The 18,691-nt window shown below is 53.0% G+C and overlaps 2 protein-coding genes across 2 annotated transcripts; one reads left to right on the top strand and one right to left on the bottom strand.

Annotated features, from left to right (window-relative positions):
• Positions 1-1,276: 1,276 nt before the first annotated feature.
• Positions 1,277-13,975, top strand: ARF1 (ARF GTPase 1). Its single transcript, XM_083823744.1, has 5 exons — positions 1,277-1,452; positions 9,919-10,098; positions 10,771-10,881; positions 11,543-11,667; positions 12,389-13,975. The coding sequence occupies exons 2-5, from the start codon at positions 9,951-9,953 to the stop codon at positions 12,548-12,550; spliced, it is 546 nt and encodes a 181-aa protein (XP_083679870.1). The 5' UTR covers positions 1,277-1,452; positions 9,919-9,950; the 3' UTR covers positions 12,551-13,975.
• Positions 13,976-16,124: 2,149 nt separating this feature from the next.
• Positions 16,125-18,679, bottom strand: LOC310894048 (multiple myeloma tumor-associated protein 2 homolog). Its single transcript, XM_083823740.1, has 9 exons — positions 18,596-18,679; positions 18,104-18,212; positions 17,837-17,987; positions 17,704-17,749; positions 17,505-17,587; positions 17,302-17,374; positions 17,012-17,091; positions 16,626-16,766; positions 16,125-16,545 (listed from the first exon to the last, which is right to left on the bottom strand). Exons 2-9 carry the CDS (start codon positions 18,195-18,197, stop codon positions 16,272-16,274), a joined length of 942 nt encoding a protein of 313 aa, XP_083679866.1. The 5' UTR covers positions 18,198-18,212; positions 18,596-18,679; the 3' UTR covers positions 16,125-16,271.
• Positions 18,680-18,691: the final 12 nt, after the last annotated feature.

Raw genomic sequence — 18,691 nt, 5'->3', positions numbered from 1 at the left:
CGTCACCGTCCCGGGGTGTCCCCACCCGGAGCTGCACGGCCTGCGCAGGGCACCGTAAAGGATGAACACAGCAGGCCCCATACAGCAGGCATGCACTGCCACAGCAGCCCTCTTTTTCTAATTTTCCCCCCTTCTCTCCATTTTTTCTCCTTTTTCCCCATTTTCTCCCTTTTCCCCCTTTTTGCCCCTTTTCCTCCTTTCCCCCCTTTTTCCCCCTTTTCTCCCTTTTCCCACTTTTTCCCCTTTCCCCCTTTTCTCCCCTTTCCCTTTCCCCCTTTTCCCCCTTTACCCTTTTTATGCACTTTCTTTTTCCCCTTTTTCGCTTTTCCCCCTTTTACTCCTTTTTTCCCCTTTTCCACCATTTTCTCCCTTTTTCACCCTTTTCCCCACTTCTCTCTTTTCCCCCTTCTCCCCTTTTTTCCCCTTTCCACCATTTTCTCCCTTTTCCCTTTCTCCCTTCCCCCCCTTTTCCCTCCTTTCCCTCTTCTTCCCCCTTTTCCACTTTTTCCCCACTTTTCCCACGTTTTCCCCCTCTTCCCCTTTTTTCCCCTTTCCCCCTCTTTCCCCATTTTCTCCTTTTCCCCCCCCTTTTTTCCTCCTTTCCCTTTTCCCTCCTTTCCCCTTTTTTCCCCCTTTTCCCCACTTCTCCCTTTTTTCCCCTTTTTCCCCCCTTGCCCTTTTTTCCCTATTCCCCCCTTTTCCTTCCTTTCCCTCTTTTTCCCCTTTTCCACCTTTTTCCCCCTTTTCCCACGTTTTCCCCTCTTCCCCTTTTTCCCCCTTTCCCCCTCTTTCCCCATTTCTCCTTTTCCCCCCTTTTCTCCCCTTTTTTCCTTTTTTTCCCCTTTTCCCTCTTCTTCCCCCTTTTCCACCTTTTTCCCCTCTTCCCCTTTTTCCCCCTTCCCCCCTTTTCCCCTTTTTTCCCCCTTTTCTCCCTTTTCCCCACTTCTCCCTTTTTTCCCCTTTTCCCCCTTTTCCCCCTTTTCCCTCTTCTTCCCCCTTCTCCACCTTTTTTCCCCCTTCCCCCCCTTTTTCCCCTTTTCCTCCTTTTTCCCCTTTTCTCTCTTTTCCCCCTTTTCCCCCTTTTCCTCCTTTTCCCCCCCTTTCCCCCCTCCCCTCTCCCCCCCCAGCCCCACCCCCACCGCACCCACCCACGCCCCGGAGCCGGAGGGGGCGTGGCCACGTGGTGGGCGTGGCCACGACGCCCCAGTGGGCGTGGCCACGTGGTGGGCGTGTCTCCGCCCCCAAGCCCCGCCCCTCCCCATTACCTCCGCGGGGAGGGGGCGTGGCCCCGCCGCTTCTCCCGTCGTGCCCCGCGCGGGGCTGGCACTGACGTGGCCGCCGAGCGCCGCCATCTTGTGTGCCTGGGCGGCGAGCGGCGCAGGGCGGGCGGCTCCGAGCGGCACGGCCCGGGGACAGCGAGCGCAGCGCCCGCGGCAGCGCCGGCCTTCCCCGGTGGGTCCCCGACGGCCCCTCGGCTTCCCTTCCCTTCTATTTTTCCTCCCCCCCTTTCCCGACCGCGGCCGCCTCCCGTCCGCGGCTGCGGCCTGAGCGGCCTGAGGCCTGGGCGTTGAGGGGGGGGCGGCGGGGCCGCCGCAGGCCGCGCACCCTTCGTTCCCTCACGGCTTCGGCGGGGGGCGGCGGGGCCGCTTCTGGCCTCCCTCCCCTGCTTCCCTCACGGCCCCGGCGCCAGGTTCCGCAGCCAGGCCGCGGGGCTGGGCCCGGGGAGCGGCGGGGCAGGGCCCGGAGCTGCCCCCGGCCGTTGTAGTGCCCCCCTCCCTCCCTCCTCCTCCTCCCCCTCCCCCCTTTCCTCCTTTTCTTCCCTTTTCTCTTTTTTTCCTCCTCTTTTTCTCTCTGGGGAGCCAAAGGGAAGGGGGAACCGCCTCGCCGCTCCCCCTACCGGAGGGATTAACCGGGCCTTCCTGCCTGCCCCACGCTCCCGCATTCCGGCCCCGCCCGAAGGAGCTTTGCCTCCCCTTCCTCTTCTTCGGAGGGGCCTCGGAGAGGTGGGGCCGGGGAGGGGGGGATGGATGGATGGATGGAGCGATGGAGCGAGCTCGGGGGAAGCTCGGCGGAGGGAGGTTGTGCTCTGAGGGGGCTGGCTGCTGAGCTGGGCGTTGGGGTGACGGGAAGGAGTCTGCAGCCTGGAGGAAAGTGGTGGACATCCAGTGCTTGGGTTTGAAGGTCTGGGAGATCACTTTTCCATGGCATAGCAGCTCCCAGTGCGAGGATATTATTTAAAATACTTTTAAAATGATTTAAAAATACCGTATGATGTTTCTGTAAGCAGTAAATGTGATGCTTTGGGCTGATAGCCTCCGTCTGACAAAGGGATAGGCAAGGAACAGGAACCTCTTCATCATTTGCCCCATTACAGTGTGACAAAACTCAGCCAGGTCATAAAACTGCCCAAATGTTGTGTTTGACATTGACCTTGCTGCTGTGCTGCGAGGCTCCTGCCAAAGCAAATTCCACAGGTTGATTAGAGTTGTATCCAGAGGGCTTGTTTGGAAATATGGCTTGGTCAATAACTAAAATGTGAACTGTTTATCTAATACTTTGAACTTTGTTTTGCAAGCAGGGAGGCTGACAAAACCCCCTTGCAGCATATTCCATTAACCTTATTTTTCAGGGAAAGAAACAGAGTCAGAGTTTTTGTTCAAGGTCGTTTGGCAATGTGGTTATTACTATTTTTGCTACTGATTTGCAGCATTTATGTAGGGAAAAAAAAAAAGGAACTCCAGCTGAACTAGAGGATTGCTTCTTGGCTTTTGTTCCTGGATTTTGTAATCAACTTGTCAAAACAAGTACAGTCGTACAGATAGAGAAAGGAAGGGATCCTTTGAAACAAAGTTTAGGAGGCTGGGGTGATGCTGCATGTTTCCTACGTTTAAAACGCATCAGCAGTGCCCGAGAACCCTGTTGGACTGCTTTGTCTGTTGTGGTCATGACGTTGGGTGAAAGGGTGAGGAAACTTGCCTCGCTTGAGCCTCTTACACTCCCGTGGTTCGCCGAGTTTACCGACTCCTCCGCTGCGGTAGCGCACCAGGTGTAGAAGTGACTCAAGCAGATGTCATCCCCGCTCCAAACAGCCTCTCCTGCTCCAGCGGCTTGTGGCAGACACCATCGCTGCTGGATCGTGCCTTCAGAGCCTGGAGTAGGGTTACAGTGCAAACACCTGGAGGGAGGGCGCTCCCCAGGGGGCTGAGGCACGATTTTGGAGGTTGCCTGCTGGTGAAATACAATCCGGAGCTGGAGGGGGACTGGGCAGAAGTTCTGCGCCAGTGCTGAGAGGCAGGGCAGGGTAGGGGCTGGATTCGTGTCCTCGTCCAGCTCGTCGTGTTGCGCTCCTGGTACGTGGGTTAAAAATCAGCTTCAAGCAGCATTCATACATCTCACCGAGGCGCGATTATCAGATAAACTATCGATTACCTGAATTTGTGAAAGGAGAAGCTCACAACACGAGGTTCCAGCTGAAATTGCAGTGCTGTAGTTTAAAGAAAGCCCTTTCTTTTAATAAGAAAAGACCAGTTCAGATATAAAAGCTGCTGGGATGTGCCAGGAGGGACTTTCATGCTGGAATTCTTGCGGGTTTCAGCAGCCTGAAATCCCAGGAATCAATATTTCCTTACAGTGGGTAAGGTTGGTGAGCACGAGTTCGCTTTTTCTTCGAAGGAACGGTTCGATTCCTTCTGGAAATCTGTCAGAACTTTTGCTGCTGGGATGCCGTAGAGGCTGTGTTAGAGCTAGCGCCGTCCTCTGCTGTTACTCCCTTTCCTTAACTGATGAGTAAAGAAGTTTATAATCAGCTTCCTACTACAGCAGCTGTTTTTTTCTGTTATTCAGCATATTTTTCTTTCTGCTTGCAAGTATCCATTTTTGTTTCTTCTTCCTAGCACATGCAGACGTTGGAGGACCGTGGTGCTGCTTCTGCTGATGTTTCAGTTCTAACGAACCACGTCTAACGCAGCTCTCACGCTGATCTCGTACCTAACTAGCTGCGTAGGCTCTGCTTTGACATTTTCCCCCAAACCAAAAGCCGATTTCATTACCGGGGCTCTCCTGTGAGTTCTTGCCATTTCTAATATAAATGTTGACTTACTGCCCGGCTGCTAGGAAGGAGTAACGGGTTGTTTAGCTTCGCACCGAAGGTTTTTAAACTTGTGAACGGTTCGGCCTTAAACCGTGCAGAGCTTGTCGGCGGAGAAATGCTTTGTAATGCTCGCTCCCCCAGCAGCACGCCCGCCGTTTAACGGGGGAGTGTGAAGGCAGGATCAAATTGGGGTGTCACGAACACGCTGTTGGCACCACCTTATTTCCTGAGCAGTCTGCGGGGAGGTGATGGATGCGCTTTATCCAAAACCATGAACAGCGCCTGGCTGTGCCTTCAAGAAAATATTTTTCGGGCCGGATGTGTTTTCTCCTGGGTGTTGGTTTGCGTGCTTTTGAGTCGTGTGTGATTCCTTAAAGCAGGTTGAGATTTTGCTGTGCAACAGAAGTAGCTCGTTCCCTACATCAAGGTGAGCGTAAGGTGACGGGGCTGGTTTGGTTTGTGACCTGCCCTCTGGCTTGCTCCAGATTTTTTCTTTTATTCCAACCCCTCCTTCAGGAGCGAGTTCTTGTGGTGTGTAGGAAATGGTCATGGCCCCAAAGGCCGCCTTTAGCTGATCAGTTCAAGCCTTTGGAGGCCAAATTCAGCGGTGCCTCAGCATGGCAGCACGGTTACAGGCCCTTAACTTTTATTTTAGGTGGTGCTCCGGTGTATGTATCCTCCACTAAGCTGCTCTGACAGACAAACACCAAATTTGTGCCCCCTGGGGACATCGGTTCCATTTCATGCTTGGCAGAAGCACCGCCAATATGTGGTGGGGGAAACCTTTGCAGTGGTTGGGGTCCCTTAAACACTCCCGTGGTTTTAATGGGTATGGCTGTGAAGGCGCGGGGACTTCTGGTGATATTTGAGTTCCAGATAACGCCCCGTTGATGGAAGAAGCCAGCAGACTCGTTAGCTGCGCCTCTGTCTTCTGCTTGGTGCCTGCTGATCTGAGCATGGTCTTGAGGAACCCAAAGCACCGAAGCCAAATTCCGGTGTTAAGGCCCCGTTAACAGGGCTCCTGTTGACACTTGGTCATCTTTCCCTCGGGTCATCACGTGTGGAGGGCCAGCAAACAGCGCCTAAAAATAGCTGGATACGACTGGAGGTGAACGGTTGGGTACGGGGCCACCCTGGCTGTGTGCAAACGGGGGTTGATCAAAAAGTTTATCAAAATCTTCAGCGACAGAGGACTTAAATCTGTAAAGAAATAGCTCCAGGCTTTAAGACCCCAGCCGTACGTAGCTACCTGTGCCTGCAGGGCTGAGGTGCTGTGGGCCCAGGTCAATCCTAAACCTCCAGCAAGGGTTTGTTCCTCCTTGGCTCGCTTCTCATGTGATTAAATCGCACTTAGTGTTGTAAGGAACAAGCTGCTGAGTTCATCTGCACTTCGGTTGAAGTTCTTCACCTGTTCTCATGTGTAACGCCAGCAACAGCTGCTCAAGCAGATTTTTTTTAACAAGTTTTCTCACCTCCCCTTTACACGTGGCTGTGGTGATGTTTAGTGTCTAATATTTTGCTGCTTTTTGCGTGCTGAGCTTTTAGCATCTTCTAAAATGTGATAAAGCAGCAAAGATGATACTGGCCAGCTAGTAAAACCTGGCTGGCTTTTAAATTGATATTTCTGTGAAGTAACAACTCGAATTTTATTTTCCTGTGACTGATGTGATCAGTTTGTGTTGATCCCAGTTCAGGAATGACGGGTTTGGTTATTTTTTCTTTCAGTTAGAGATGGAGCTAATGGTTAGCCCAGTGGCAAGCGGTCTCCTCGAAATGGAGATGTGTTTGGGATGGCAAACGGGCCGCCTCTGTCAGCGCACCAGCGTTTCTTGCCACAGGCCCCTCAGCAAACAGAACGAGGTCCAGAAAGAATCGGTAAGGCTGGAAAAGCCCTCCGAGGTCATCTGGGCCAGCCGCCCCGCTCCCACCACCATCACCCACTAATCCCTGTCCATGCAAGCTGCCAGGGGACAGTTTTTTATAACCCTGTATCTGTAGCGTCCCCTCTCTGCTGCACAGGTTTTTAGGTGGGCTTTAGGGTTAGCGCTATGAGTGGGTCCAGCTTTGCGATGCCATGGCTGCCCCTCGTGGAAAGGGGCACCGAAAAAAGATGGAAACGTCCTCGGGAGGGAGGTTTTAGGGGTTTGCCTTCCGCACCTCCATGTGCCAGAGAATTGAGCTTGTCTTGCCTGATCTTCGTTGTCGCTGGTGTTCATCAGCTGCAGAGACCAGGGTGCCAAAATGACCGCGTGAAGCAGCTTTTTTCGTGCTGCTGGCAGTGTTGAGCATTATTTTTTCTGCTTTGGAAGCCTTCTGTGGTAAGCGTTGGTACATACCATGTACGTAAATGTTTCTATACTGTCCTTTGCCTAACGAAACAACCCCTGACTTCTGTCCCTTACGGTGTGTTGAAAGGATGCTATAACCCTGGCATTCGCCCTAACTCCTGGCTTCGTGAAATTTAACCTACGTGTGCTGAAAAAGCTTTTTTCCAGAGGTGTAGAGCTGAGATGAAGCAGAGCTGTGGCCATGCAGCTGCGCTTCCCATACCGTGCGGTGACCCCGTGGGCTGCGGCTCTGGCTCCGTGGGAGAAGCGCTCTGAATAAAACAGCACTGAAAGGCATTAATGTGTGGTTTAGTGCAAACTGCTACAGGAGATTAAATGTCGAATGATCTTCGGTCTTCAGATGCTCCTCAGAGCTTTTATTTAACCCCCCTGCAATTAATAAAGGCAAATTCAAGCTCTTACCACGGGCTGCGTCGCTCTAACAGGCACCGGGCTGCCTGCTCCGGCAGCCGCTCGGAGACCTCTTCCGAAGATGTGCTCACAAACTGTAAGCAGCTCGCAAGCAGTAGGCTCCTTGTCACGTTTCCAGGCTTTTCATTGGGCTTGTTGAGCCTCTAAAACAACGTTCAGCAATTATTCACAATATTTAAGGAAAAGCGAAAGTTATTTTTGTGTATAGAATACAGGTAATATTTTGGCAAGTCTTTACAGATGGGAAATGTTTGAAGGTGCCTGAAAAGCGACAGGATCGCTCGGTAAACCTACCAGGGTCTTGAATTTCCCCGTATCTTCAGTGTGTGTATGTTCTTCTGGCCCAACCAACGGGCTGAAACGAAGCAGACTGTGCTCTGGGGTATGCTGGAAGTGCTCGCGCTGTCCCTCGGCTGAGCTGTGGTGGGAAGCAGCTCCGGCCCAGCTGTGGGCTCTGCCGTGGTGCTCACGCTGTTGAAAAGCAGAGCCCTGGCGACGGCGGGTCGGGATCTGGTGCTGGTGTGGCTGAGGATGTCCTCGAGGAGGAGGAAGGAACTCAAGGGGCTTTTGCTCGTGGTACGAAGTGACAAATTCTGGCAGGGACGGCGTCCCAGGAGGGGTGTCGTGTCCGGAGGCATAGGAAGGAGCAAAAGGTTTCCTTTCCTGTGGCAGCGGACAAACACGGGCAGAGGACGGTCCTGCTGTTGGGGAGGATGGGCTCCTCCTCTGCCCCAGCAGCATCCAAAAGGTACCGGGTGGGACCCGCAGCACCTCGGGGTGCTCTGCACGGGGGCTCCCTGCAATGTTCTGCTGGGGGGCAGAAGCCGGTGGGGCTCGTTCCGTGCACAGCTCGGTCAGCACAGGCTGCGGCTTCTCCGAGGGTGGAAAGAGATGGAGGTAACCGCCAGGATTTGCTCCTTCCCTGGTGGCTGCTGTTGATCCACGGCGTTTAATAACCTACAATGCTTTTAAGCACGCTGAAGAAAAAAAAAAAAATCTATCACAGGGTTTACGAGGCTGCCTTCCAACAAAAGCCCTCAAACTAGTTCTGGTGGGTTATGGGAGCTCCGGTAACAGGTAAGGGTTCAGCCCTGACTATTGCTTTCCAGATAAAGCAGCAGATAGAGGCAGCGGGAGCAGAGGAAAGCTTGCAGCCTCCTCCCCCAGCCCAGCGAGAGCTGCTGGGCAGGGAGGTTCGCCGCTGTGTGAGCGGCTTGGATAAACAGGGACTCGAGCAGAGCTGCCTTCTCTGCTTCCTCCTGAACTTTCCTGTTTATATAACTTCCACAGATTGAAGTGGCAGGTGAACATTCCCCATCGTGCTTCAGAAATATGACGGAAATGGTTTAATACCGAAATTTTACTTCTAAACTTTTCACCCACAGGCTGCCCTGTCTGGTTTAGAGAGGAGCTTAGTTCTAAAGTCTCGATCCTGCTGAACTTCAGTCACATAAAATAAATGAATCTGACTTGAGTTCCTCCAGCAAGTCGGTGTTTGATGTCATTCAGGAACTTTGGAGTGGACTCTGGACCTCGCTGTGAGGCTGCTTTGTGCTGAGGCATGTGACTCACTTCGTGGCACTGGCTTAACTTTGGGGTTAAAAATTGTTTCCAGCAAACTCCCTGCGAGGGGCAGAACTGCGCGGGCCTTCCCCAGCACTGAGCGAGGAAGCCAGCCTTGGGAAATCAGCAGCACAGGGCTAGAAAGAAAAAGGCAAGATTTTGGTCTGGAGAGCACTTTTCAGTTCAGTATTGTTTAATTGTCTCACACAGATACGCTGTGAGATACGCTTCAGTAAGAATTCTGTTTCAAGCACGCAGTGAGCACGGAGTAGCTTCAGGAGCAGGTTCAGCACTCGTGTTACTCCTTAAATTCTGCCTTGGTTTACAGGAAGCCCAGCCCTTGGACGTTGCACGGCTTGGCTCTGTGTGCCCGTGCTGCCTGAAGCTTGCGTTTTCAGTTGGGCTCGGTCCGTTCTCTTCAAACTTACATCCGGCTTTTTATACTAAGCAGCACAAAAAGTGTGTAATGTCCCGGCTACGTCTGGCTGTGAAGCTTTTGGGCTGATTTTCTCCTCTTGGGCGAGCAGAGTGACAGCTCTGGGTGGTTCAAACTCAACAGGGGCAAGGTTTGGGGTGGAGAAGTGGTGGTAAGGGTGGACCCATCGTCCCAGGGGCTCAGTGGCTGCTGGCAGGGAGCGGCGGTGTCTCAGTGCCTAGCCAGGGAGCTCCTGGTGGCATCAGTTGCTTGCGAGCAAGAAAAAGAGCTGGGACAGGGCGCTTGGACACGTGGTCTGATTTTGGGGTGGCCCTTTGGGGCCCCAGGAGCTGGACTTGATGATCCTTGGGGGTCCCTTCCAACTTGGGACATTCTGAGATCCAAAGTGAAGAAAGAAGCATCCGTTTCTAACCTGGCTCTTTTAAAGTACTTCATGTTGGGAGTTAAGTGTCAAAACCCACGGATTTGGTAAAGAAGGTCGTTGGTGTTAATGAAAGTAATGGTGCTTACATTGTGTTCACAGGGCATTTCCTCAGGGTTCAGGAGGAAGGAAACTGTGTGAGTAGGAGCGAATCCAAGCTGTACTCTGAGTTTCCTTCTCAAAGAAGGTGCAACTAAACAGGGAGAAGAGAAGAACACATTGAAAACTTCATTTAACTGCAGGACAATTACAAAAAGTTTACGGTGACACCTCAAATTACGCCTTAACAGGGAGACAAAGTATCTGACATGGGCAGTTGTGTTGAAAGCCAACAGCAATGGAACAAAACAAGTTAAGCCAACAGGAATGGTACAAAACAAGTTAGAGAACTAATAATTTAATACTAAAATCCCTGAAAGAACATTTGAAAGCTTTAAAGCACTCAGAGCCGCATCATTTTATGAGGGCTAAGTTTTGGTTTACCTGTTTGTTGTCTTGCGTTGCTTCAGTGTGGGGGAACAAACCCTGTGCTCTGGTCGGGGTACCCGTCGGGGTTTGTATGGCCTGGTGCTCTTTTGGTGGCTGACTGTGCCCCGCTCAGAGCACGCCGTCGGTAACTCACGAGTGATACTGTGGTCTCTTTCTCTAGACTTCACTGGCCAGTGAAAACATATCTCAACCATGGGAAATATTTTTGCAAACCTCTTCAAAGGCCTTTTTGGCAAAAAAGAAATGCGTATCCTCATGGTTGGTCTGGATGCTGCAGGAAAGACTACTATTTTGTACAAACTTAAACTTGGTGAAATAGTAACTACTATTCCCACTATAGGTAAGACTTTTACGTTTATTTAAATGCTTGCGTTGAGGTTTGGGTCCTGTTGTTTGCAGCAGTGCCTTATCCCACTGTCAGCCCTGATGTAAAGGATGTAGTGCTGCACCCCTTGATGTAAGGGACTTGGTGCTGCGCCCTGTCAGACAAACATGGCTAAAGCCATGCTATGAACAAATCTCTGCCAAATTTTCCGGCATGGGAGGAGATTACACTGGTTTTGATGTTTTTTTTTTTTGTTTCCTCCATTCCCTCCCTTTAGTCCCTTGGGGAATGACCCTTCATGGGCCGCAGCAGGTTGGTCTGCATGCCTTCTGCTAGGCACGCCGTGGCCTTGGGTAGTCGGCTGAGAACTGTGGATCTGAGCCTTGCATTATTTGTTCTCCTCAGCCTGGGGTTGCTTTTTGACATGTTTGCTGTGCATTTTGCAGCTGCTCGGGCAGCAGCCCAGCTGTTAAGTTCATTAGTCTAATTGGGGCAGGGGTGGTGGTAAGGGCAGAAGTTGTAGGGAACCCCCATCCCTCTGTTACGAGGGATGCACTTTGAGACTGCTTGCTTAAAGTAGATCTAAAGTTTAACATTTTTAGTAACGACACTGAGTGTGACTTGGTAAATAAAATAGGTACAGGCCACCGATGTTTAATCGAGACTTTGCCACAATTTCTGTTTTAGGTTTCAACGTGGAAACGGTAGAATACAAGAACATTAGCTTCACAGTGTGGGATGTAGGCGGCCAGGATAAGATCAGACCGCTCTGGCGCCATTATTTCCAGAACACACAAGGTGAGTCCTGACACTTCAATCACAGGTTTCCAGGATATAAAATTTCTACTGTCTGTACTATAATAATCTTGCCAGTTTCTTGGGGTGGTGGGGAGTACATGTTACAACAGGGCGTGTTTGTGTGCCATGTGGCTCTTACATTAAGCTCGTGCTTGTTTAAAGGGGGGTGGAAAGGAATGTAGAAACCAATCTTGTCCATCAGAATTCACAATTTCTGCTCTTCTTCTGTATGCATCGTAGCTCTCAGCCTGCACTTCAAAGCAGCCTTTACTGCTTGTCATTTCCTACAAACTTCAACAGCCCCGTGAGCTGAGAGCTTGTCACTTCTTCCACTGCTGCGCCTTGATAGCGTGCATGCATTAGAGCCCTGTCACAGGATTTCAAGAGTTGCTACTCATTGGAAAGTATCGAGTGGTTACGTAGATGAAGCAAGCACACGAGCTCCGAAAATGCAAACACGACGAGCTGCTCGCTTTCACCAGCTCTCCACAACAGCAGGCTTTCTCTCAGACACGAGATTACAATAATACAAACTGTGTTTTTTCAGGTATATTGTTCTGCATTACTCCTCCTTCAAAGCTTAGCTGTGATCTCCAGCAGCAGGTGTCATTTGGCAATAGTATTTGTTGTGTGCTTATTCTCGCTATTTGCTTGCTCCTAGGTTTGATTTTTGTGGTTGACAGTAATGACAGAGAACGAGTGAACGAGGCCAGAGAAGAGCTCATGAGAATGTTGGCAGAAGATGAGCTTAGAGATGCCGTTTTATTAGTGTTTGCTAACAAACAGGTATGCCCGAGGAAGGTTTCTTTCTGTAAGAAACCCCGAAAGCACGCGACGTATCCGTGAGTGAACTCAAATCTGTGTTTTCAGCGTAATAGATACGCTCAGTAAGTGTCCGTTCAGCTTTGCTGAAGACAACCAACCCTCTCAAACTCCTCCGTGCGTATCTGCAGGGCGCCTTCTGTAAGTGAGCTTACAGAGGGAAGAGCGTGCTGCTCCGTCGCTTGTGCAGGCTCGGATGTGACGGGTGAGAAAGCCATGCGAGCCTTTTCTAGGAACAGGAAAGGTGGACTATAAACAGAAGCAGTACTCAGCCGAGTACTTTGTGATAAAAGCTGAGGTTAAATCATTACTGCAGTTGCAGAAAACACTTCCTGAGTGGAAAGTGAATGAAAGGGCTGTGAGCTGTAAGCAGGCTGGGGGCGGATCAGAAGGGCCCGATGGCTTGAGCCAAGCATCAGCCAGTTTGCTTCTGTTTTCTGAAGGCAATGTTTGGCGATGTTACCAGCAGCGCTCCTGACTGTGTTTTTAAACCTTTGAAAACTTTGGTATAGGCAAAATAGCTTCAATATAAAATTGATTATCTGGGGTTTTCTGACAGTTAAATTGAGAAGCCTTAGCTTTTTTTTTTTTTTAATGGATTTAAAGCTGATGATCAAATTGTTAGGAAGGTGGGCGTTCCTCCTCTGGTGCTAGGAGAGAAAATGACTCTTCTTCCTTCCCCCAGGACCTGCCGAACGCCATGAATGCAGCGGAAATCACAGACAAACTTGGACTGCATTCTCTTCGTCACAGGAACTGGTATATCCAGGCAACCTGTGCCACTAGCGGAGACGGTCTCTATGAAGGACTGGACTGGTTGTCCAATCAGCTCCGAAACCAGAAATGAAACCGTAAACCTTCCTCTTCCCTCTTTTTCCACCCCTCCCTCTTATTTCCTCCTATTCGCCCTTCGCTTTACTCTAATGTGGCAAACTGTGCTACTTTGTGGTATTGAGTGCCGGAAGCTGTTTTCATTTCTTTTGTCACAGTATATATTGCATCATGCTGTAAATGTGGCAAATCCAAGCCTGAAAACAGTTAGGTTTCTTATTTAATGTAAATAGTTTTTGTTTCCAATGAGGCAGTTTCTGGTACTCCTATGCAATATTACTCAGCTTTTTTTATTGTAAAGAATCAACTCACTGTTTAGTACTTGGAAGGGATTAAGTGGATTACCATAAGGGTTGCCAGTGGTCCTCGTGCAGTAGAGCTGAATACTATCCCGGTTGGGTTGTGAGATCTGTGAGATCCATTTTGGTGGCTGGTTTTTAACCTGAATTCTGTATTTTTTTTAAAATAGTCGAGGAAAAGTAAAAACACTTCAACACACAAAGGTTTGACATAGCTTCTGCTGTTCTAGCTCTAATGCGGTGACTCTTGATTCTTTGGAACCGGTGAAGCAGCGATTGACACCCGGCTGGCTTCATCTGGTTAAAACACAGGTCGTAACTAACAGATCTCTGGCGCTTTCTGTAGCTCATCCTATGTGCTCACATTTGTTCCTGCTCGTTTAAAAGATTTGTCAGACCTGGTTTAGCTGAGCGCGCAGACTCACGCTAAACTTCTGACTTTTGGTTCAGGTGAGATTTACCACTTCCATTGAACTTGAATAATTTCTGGAAGTCACATTTTTTAGCCTGTCGTATTTGTCAAAAAGTGTTTTGTACTTTTTCTTGTGTGTAAACCACTCCAGAAGGCAAACTTTTCCACAGAAAGCACAGCCTGTACTAGTCCTAAGCTCTATAGTCGGAAAGTACTGTACTTAAGTAAGAATTGCCATGAAAAACACCAAACATCTATGTATAGTGTCTAGGGGAAAAAAAAAAAGCATGAGAGTTAGGAGAGTCATTCCACTCTAGAAGTATTCAATCCCATTTTGGAACAATCCCATATCTGTATATGTGTGAAAACCCTTGGCATCCCTCATACTGCAAGGTTCAGATTTGCCATCAGAAAAAAAGACCTCTTTACTTTTCTTTTGTATTTTGATAAACACTGAAGAAGCTGGAGCTGTTAAACTTTAACTTGAGGAACTATCAGAACTGGTTTGTTTAGTGTTGTGGAAACCTTTATTGCTTTCAATACACGATTAGTAATCAACTGTTTTGTATACTTGTTTTCAGTTTTCATTTCGACAAACAAGCACTGTAATTAAAGCTATTAGAATAAAATCTCTTAACTATTTCATGTTTTTTATGCCTTGCTGTTCATTTGATCATCTTGGCAGAATCATAATGAAATACTTGTTGAATAAAAAGTTTCATGAAACTTGCGCTGGTAGCACGGTGGTTTGTATCCCCTTTGTGCAGCAGTAGGTGTGAGGCTTTGCTGAGGGCTGAATTGAACCAGTACCGCCTCACAAGTCCCGTGAAAATTGAAGAGCTCACATTTACCAAATAACGCATTGTTCCAGTTCCTTTTTTCTTTTTTAAGTGAAGAAGCGGGCAGCAGCCCTGTGTGTCCTGGTGTTTGGTGGTGATCTGCTGCTTCTCGAGTCCCTGGAGGGCATCTGCCAAGCTTCTTGAGCAGCCCCATCGCCTCCCACAGCAGCTTCTTCCTTAATAATAGGCTCTGGGGATGATCTGCTTTTAAGGAGGCAGACTTTGTCCCCAAAAACTCTTTCATTTTTCCCTTCCACAGTCCGCTCCGGCCCTAGGGCTGCCCTCCTGCCTTCTCCAGTCCCCTACAGCCCTGTCACGGAGGCTCGCTGAGTGCCGCGGCTGCTCTGCCCAGCTCCAGCAGGAGCGCAGGTTTGTTCCGGGCTCATGGCCCTGGCTGTGTTCTCGCTCTCTGAGCTCGTCTCGGTAGCGAAGTGTAAACAGCGTCAGGCAAACAGCGACGAGGGATTACCAAACTCCGGTAAGTCAGGTTATTCCTCCAAAGCCCTTCGTCCCACCTCGCATTTCAAGCTCTGAATCATGATCTCTGCACGCCTCGCTGGGCAGGACGTGTAGTTAACTGCTGCTCGGGGAGGGACCTGAACCTGAAGGGCCAGCTGCTCCGCTGCCAGCACTGCCTCGGTGGGCAAAGCCCCCCAGCCCCAAAAAGGGGGGTGCCCTGCCCTGGTTCGGAACCCAAACCCCAACACCAGAAGCTCCGGGCTACGTGGGCGTCCCTAAAAGGTTTTAGGGTGAGGCACGGTGCGACCCGACTGCCCCGACCTTAGCAGCTCCTGCGCCTCCACACGCAGGAGGAAGAGAAGGGAAGAGATGTGGGCGCCCTGATGTTATCTGAGCTGGGGGAGGCGGCCCCAAAAGGGTGGGGGCGGGCTGAGGCTCCCTCACCCCCTTTCCACCCCAAAGCCCTTTGCTGAAGGAGGGCGCGGGGAAGCCGGAGCTTGGGAGCCGGGCCCCACGCTGGGATCCGTGCAGCCTTTGGGGTTTTAAGTTCCTTTTTCAGCCCGCAGCTCCCGGGGCCGTGTTCCTGTTAACCCTCCCCGGGCAGCGTGGCTGCGCTGCGCCAACCTCACCCTGCACCGGGGTGCTCCCGGCAGGCACCGCTCACCGCCTGGACCCCAAAAACCCCAGCAGGGCGACCTCAAATGCAGCGAGCGCGGGGAGAAAACAGGCTTGGGACTCCGGTGGATTCCCCACAAGCAGCCAAGCCGTGGCTCCCTGAGCTGGTGAAGGGAAACAAGGGGGTTTCTCCCGCCAGCGGGGTGCCGACTCCACCCCAAAAAGCATCTCAAGGGAATCTCAGGAAGCAAAACCCCGCAGCAGCAGGGTTAAGCAGGCGCTCGCAGCCGGGGCAGCAGGGACAGAAGGGCTTTATTGCCGCTCGTCCCCCCCGTGCTGAATGCGGCCCTTGTGCACGCGCGGCCGGTCCCACCCCGCACCGGCACCCCGGGATGACGAAGGCCCCGAAACGCTGCCAACCGGCACCGGGTGCGGGGCTTTTGTCCGCCACGAGGGCACGGAACGGCCCCGTCCCGGGCAGGAGAAACGGCAGCGTTAATTAAACAAACGAGGCCCTTGTGCGGCCCGTGGTGAGCGGAGCCCTTCCCCAGCCACCGGGATTTGTTGATTTAAAACCCACGCTCCTCCCGCGGCGCGCGGAGCACGTAAATCCCCCTGGCTGCGGTCTGAGGTTTAAAATCCCGGAGAGGAACGTGAGCGCGCTGCTCCCCGCGCAGAGCAGAGATTTCTAATTCGGGCGGCTTCCTTTTTACCCAAAGAGGCCGTTTCTCAGCCAAAAAAAAAGGCACGTCCATCCCTCCTTTTTTTTTCCGCGTGCCTTGCTGGGAAGGTGGTGGCTTACGCCCAGGCCTCCCCAAATTAAAGAATGAGGGGTCAGGGTGGGTGGCTCGCCGCAGCAACCTGCTTGGGGCACCCACGGCATCGGGGGGGGGGCTGCTCAGCCTCTGCCTCACCTTTATTTCGCAGCTCATGAACTTAAAAAAAGGGCCTAAAGAAAGAAAACTCCCCTCCAGCCGCTTCGCCGGCGCTTAGTCCGGGCTGCGCCGAGGCCAGCCCACCCCAGCCGGACGGCGCCAGCGGAGCTGTGACTTTAATTTAAAGAATAACCTTCAAAAATAGAAAACCTCTGGCCCCGCTCCCCAGCAAAGCCCCTCAGTCACCCGGCTCGGTGTCGTGGCGCTGCCTGGCCCCGCCGCGGGAGCGGGGAGAGCGGCTCCTGCTCCTCTTCCTGCCCTTGTGGCGCGGGGACGGGGGCCGGTGGCCGTCCCCGCTCCGGCTCCGCGCCCTCCTGCGGGCCGGGCGGCGCGAGGGGCTCCTGCCCGAGCCTTCCTCGCTGCCAGAGGAGGAGGAGGAGGAGTCCGTGGTGTCGTGGCGGCGCCGGTGCCGTGAGGCCTCAGGGCGGTCCTGGGCTTTCCTCCGGTGGTGCCTGCGGGGACAGGGGGAAGGTCAGAGCCTGGGACACATAGGGGACGTCCCGGCCACGCTGAGCTCCCCTCGCCCCGTTACCTCTCGTCCCGGTCCGGAGAGGAGGCTGAGGAGGACGGGGAGGCCGCCCGCTTGTGATGTTTGTCCTTTTTCTTCTCCTTCTTGTGTTTTTTCTTTTTCCTTTTCTTCTTCTCCTTTTTGGCTTTCTTGCCGCTCTCCGTCCTGCGGGGTCGGGGAGAAATCAGGCAGCGCTGGCGGGTCCCTGCCCCCCCCATGTCCCTCCAGCCCCTTCCTCTGCCAAAAACTCGTCCCCAGCCCTCCCTCCAGGCACTCCCCCCGCGGGTCTCCCTGGTAAAGGAGACGCCTGGGGTGAAAAAGGGGTTTTGGGGGTGAAGCAGAGGTTTTCGGGGTGGATTCCCAGAGGTTTTGGGATTCTTGGGTGGCAGTGGGACGTCTCCCGCCCTCACCGCTTCTCCTCCGCCTTCTCCTCCTTGTCCTGCTTCCTCTTGGAGCCGGACGCCTCGGGACTGCCGGGGACCTTCTGGTGCTGGAGGTTGGAGAGAGAAAAACGCGGAGCGAGTCCACGGGCTTGCCCAAAGCTCTGAATTACACAAGAGAGGCGCTTTCTCCCTTTAAAAGGGGGAAATTAACTTTGGGACCAAGTTGAAATGCCCGGAGTTGTCGCTTCCAACCCCGCACTTCTTCCAAACCATGCAAGGAGAACACGGGAAATGCTCGCGGGTCGGCCCCGACGTACCGTGAAGACGGAGAGCCCCATCTTGGCCGCCTCCTTGTCCTCCTTGGAGAGCATCACCCGGCCGGCACTGCCACTGGGGACAGAAACGTGAAAAATAATAATAATGATAAAAATAAATAAATAAAGTAAATGTGAAAAATGATGATAATGATTAAAAAAAGGTAAAATAAAACCGCTCTGAAACCCGGCGTCTCGGTGCCCACCTGGAGCTGCCCAAGCCCACCACCCGGTCCACGTCTTTCTCAGCTCGCTCCGCGCCGTCCCGCTTGCACACCTCGGCCAGGTCCTGCGGGAGAAAGCACTGAGTCGTGTCCCCTGCCCCCCCCCCCCCCCCCGAAAAAAAAATAAACAGAGCTGGGGGGGACACCCCAACCTGCAGGGACAGCGTGGGGACCCCCTCACCTCCTTGCTGAGCCCTGTGGGTTGCCTCTTCACATTCTTGTAGCCCCTACAACAACAACAAAAAAAAAAGGGTGCTGGGGGGCGTCCAAAGCACTTATTTTGGGGGGAGGGGGGGTGACGGGGGGGCACTCACAGGGCTGCCATCATGGCCTCCTGCTCGGCCAGGCGGACGGCGGCCAGCTCCTCCTCGCGGGACAGCGGGGTGGCCTCCTTCTTGCTCTTGGCGTACCACGTCAGGTCCTTGCCCTTCTGCCACCGGCCCACCGGGGCCATCAGGGAGTTTCCTGCAGGGACACAAATTGGAGGGGGGGGATGGGGGGGGCACGAGACGTTTGCCCCCCCCCCTTTCTCTCCCCGACCCGCCAGCCCCCCCAACCCCAGGCGGTGCGGGGGAACTCACCCAGGTAGTTTTCCCTCTGTTTGTCCGTCTTGACATCCTCCCAGCTGAACTGGTCCTGGCCCCCTCGCACCCCGCCTCGGGACGAGCCGAACATGGTGCCGGGGGCGCGCTGCAAGAGTCAGCCCCCGTTTCACCCCCGCCCTGCCAGCAGAGCCCCCCCCCCCACCCCATAACTGAGGGGGGGGGGAGGGCTTACAGCAAGCGTACCCCCCAAAAAGCCCCAAACCCATGGGTGCAGAGATCAGAGAAGGGAGAAAACCCTGAGACAGTGCAAAGTGGCGGTCCTGCGTTGGCTGGGAGGGGGTTGGGGGGGGTTACACGAGTTGGGGGGGGGCTCAGCAAGGCCCAGAAAGGCCCGCACAGCCGGTGAGGAGGGGCGGCAGGGGCTGCGGCCCCAGCAGCACAACGCTGGGGGCTCAGAGGCGGTGGCAGGGCCCGGATCCCCCCCGCCTCCCCCTCTATTCCCGGTGTCCCCCCCCCACCCCCACGCACCTCCCGCGCCGCTCAGGCCCCGCGCACCCCGCAGCCCCGCCCGGGAGCCACCACCGGGGAGATGGGGGGGGGGGGAAGTCGGGCTGAACCACCGCG

The sequence above is a fragment of the Anser anser genome (assembly GCF_964211835.1).
Source record: "Anser anser genome assembly, chromosome: 2".
Taxonomy (NCBI): Eukaryota; Metazoa; Chordata; class Aves; order Anseriformes; family Anatidae; genus Anser; species Anser anser.
Note: the sequence above shows the minus strand (reverse complement) of the source record. Positions and strands in the feature narration are given on the sequence as shown.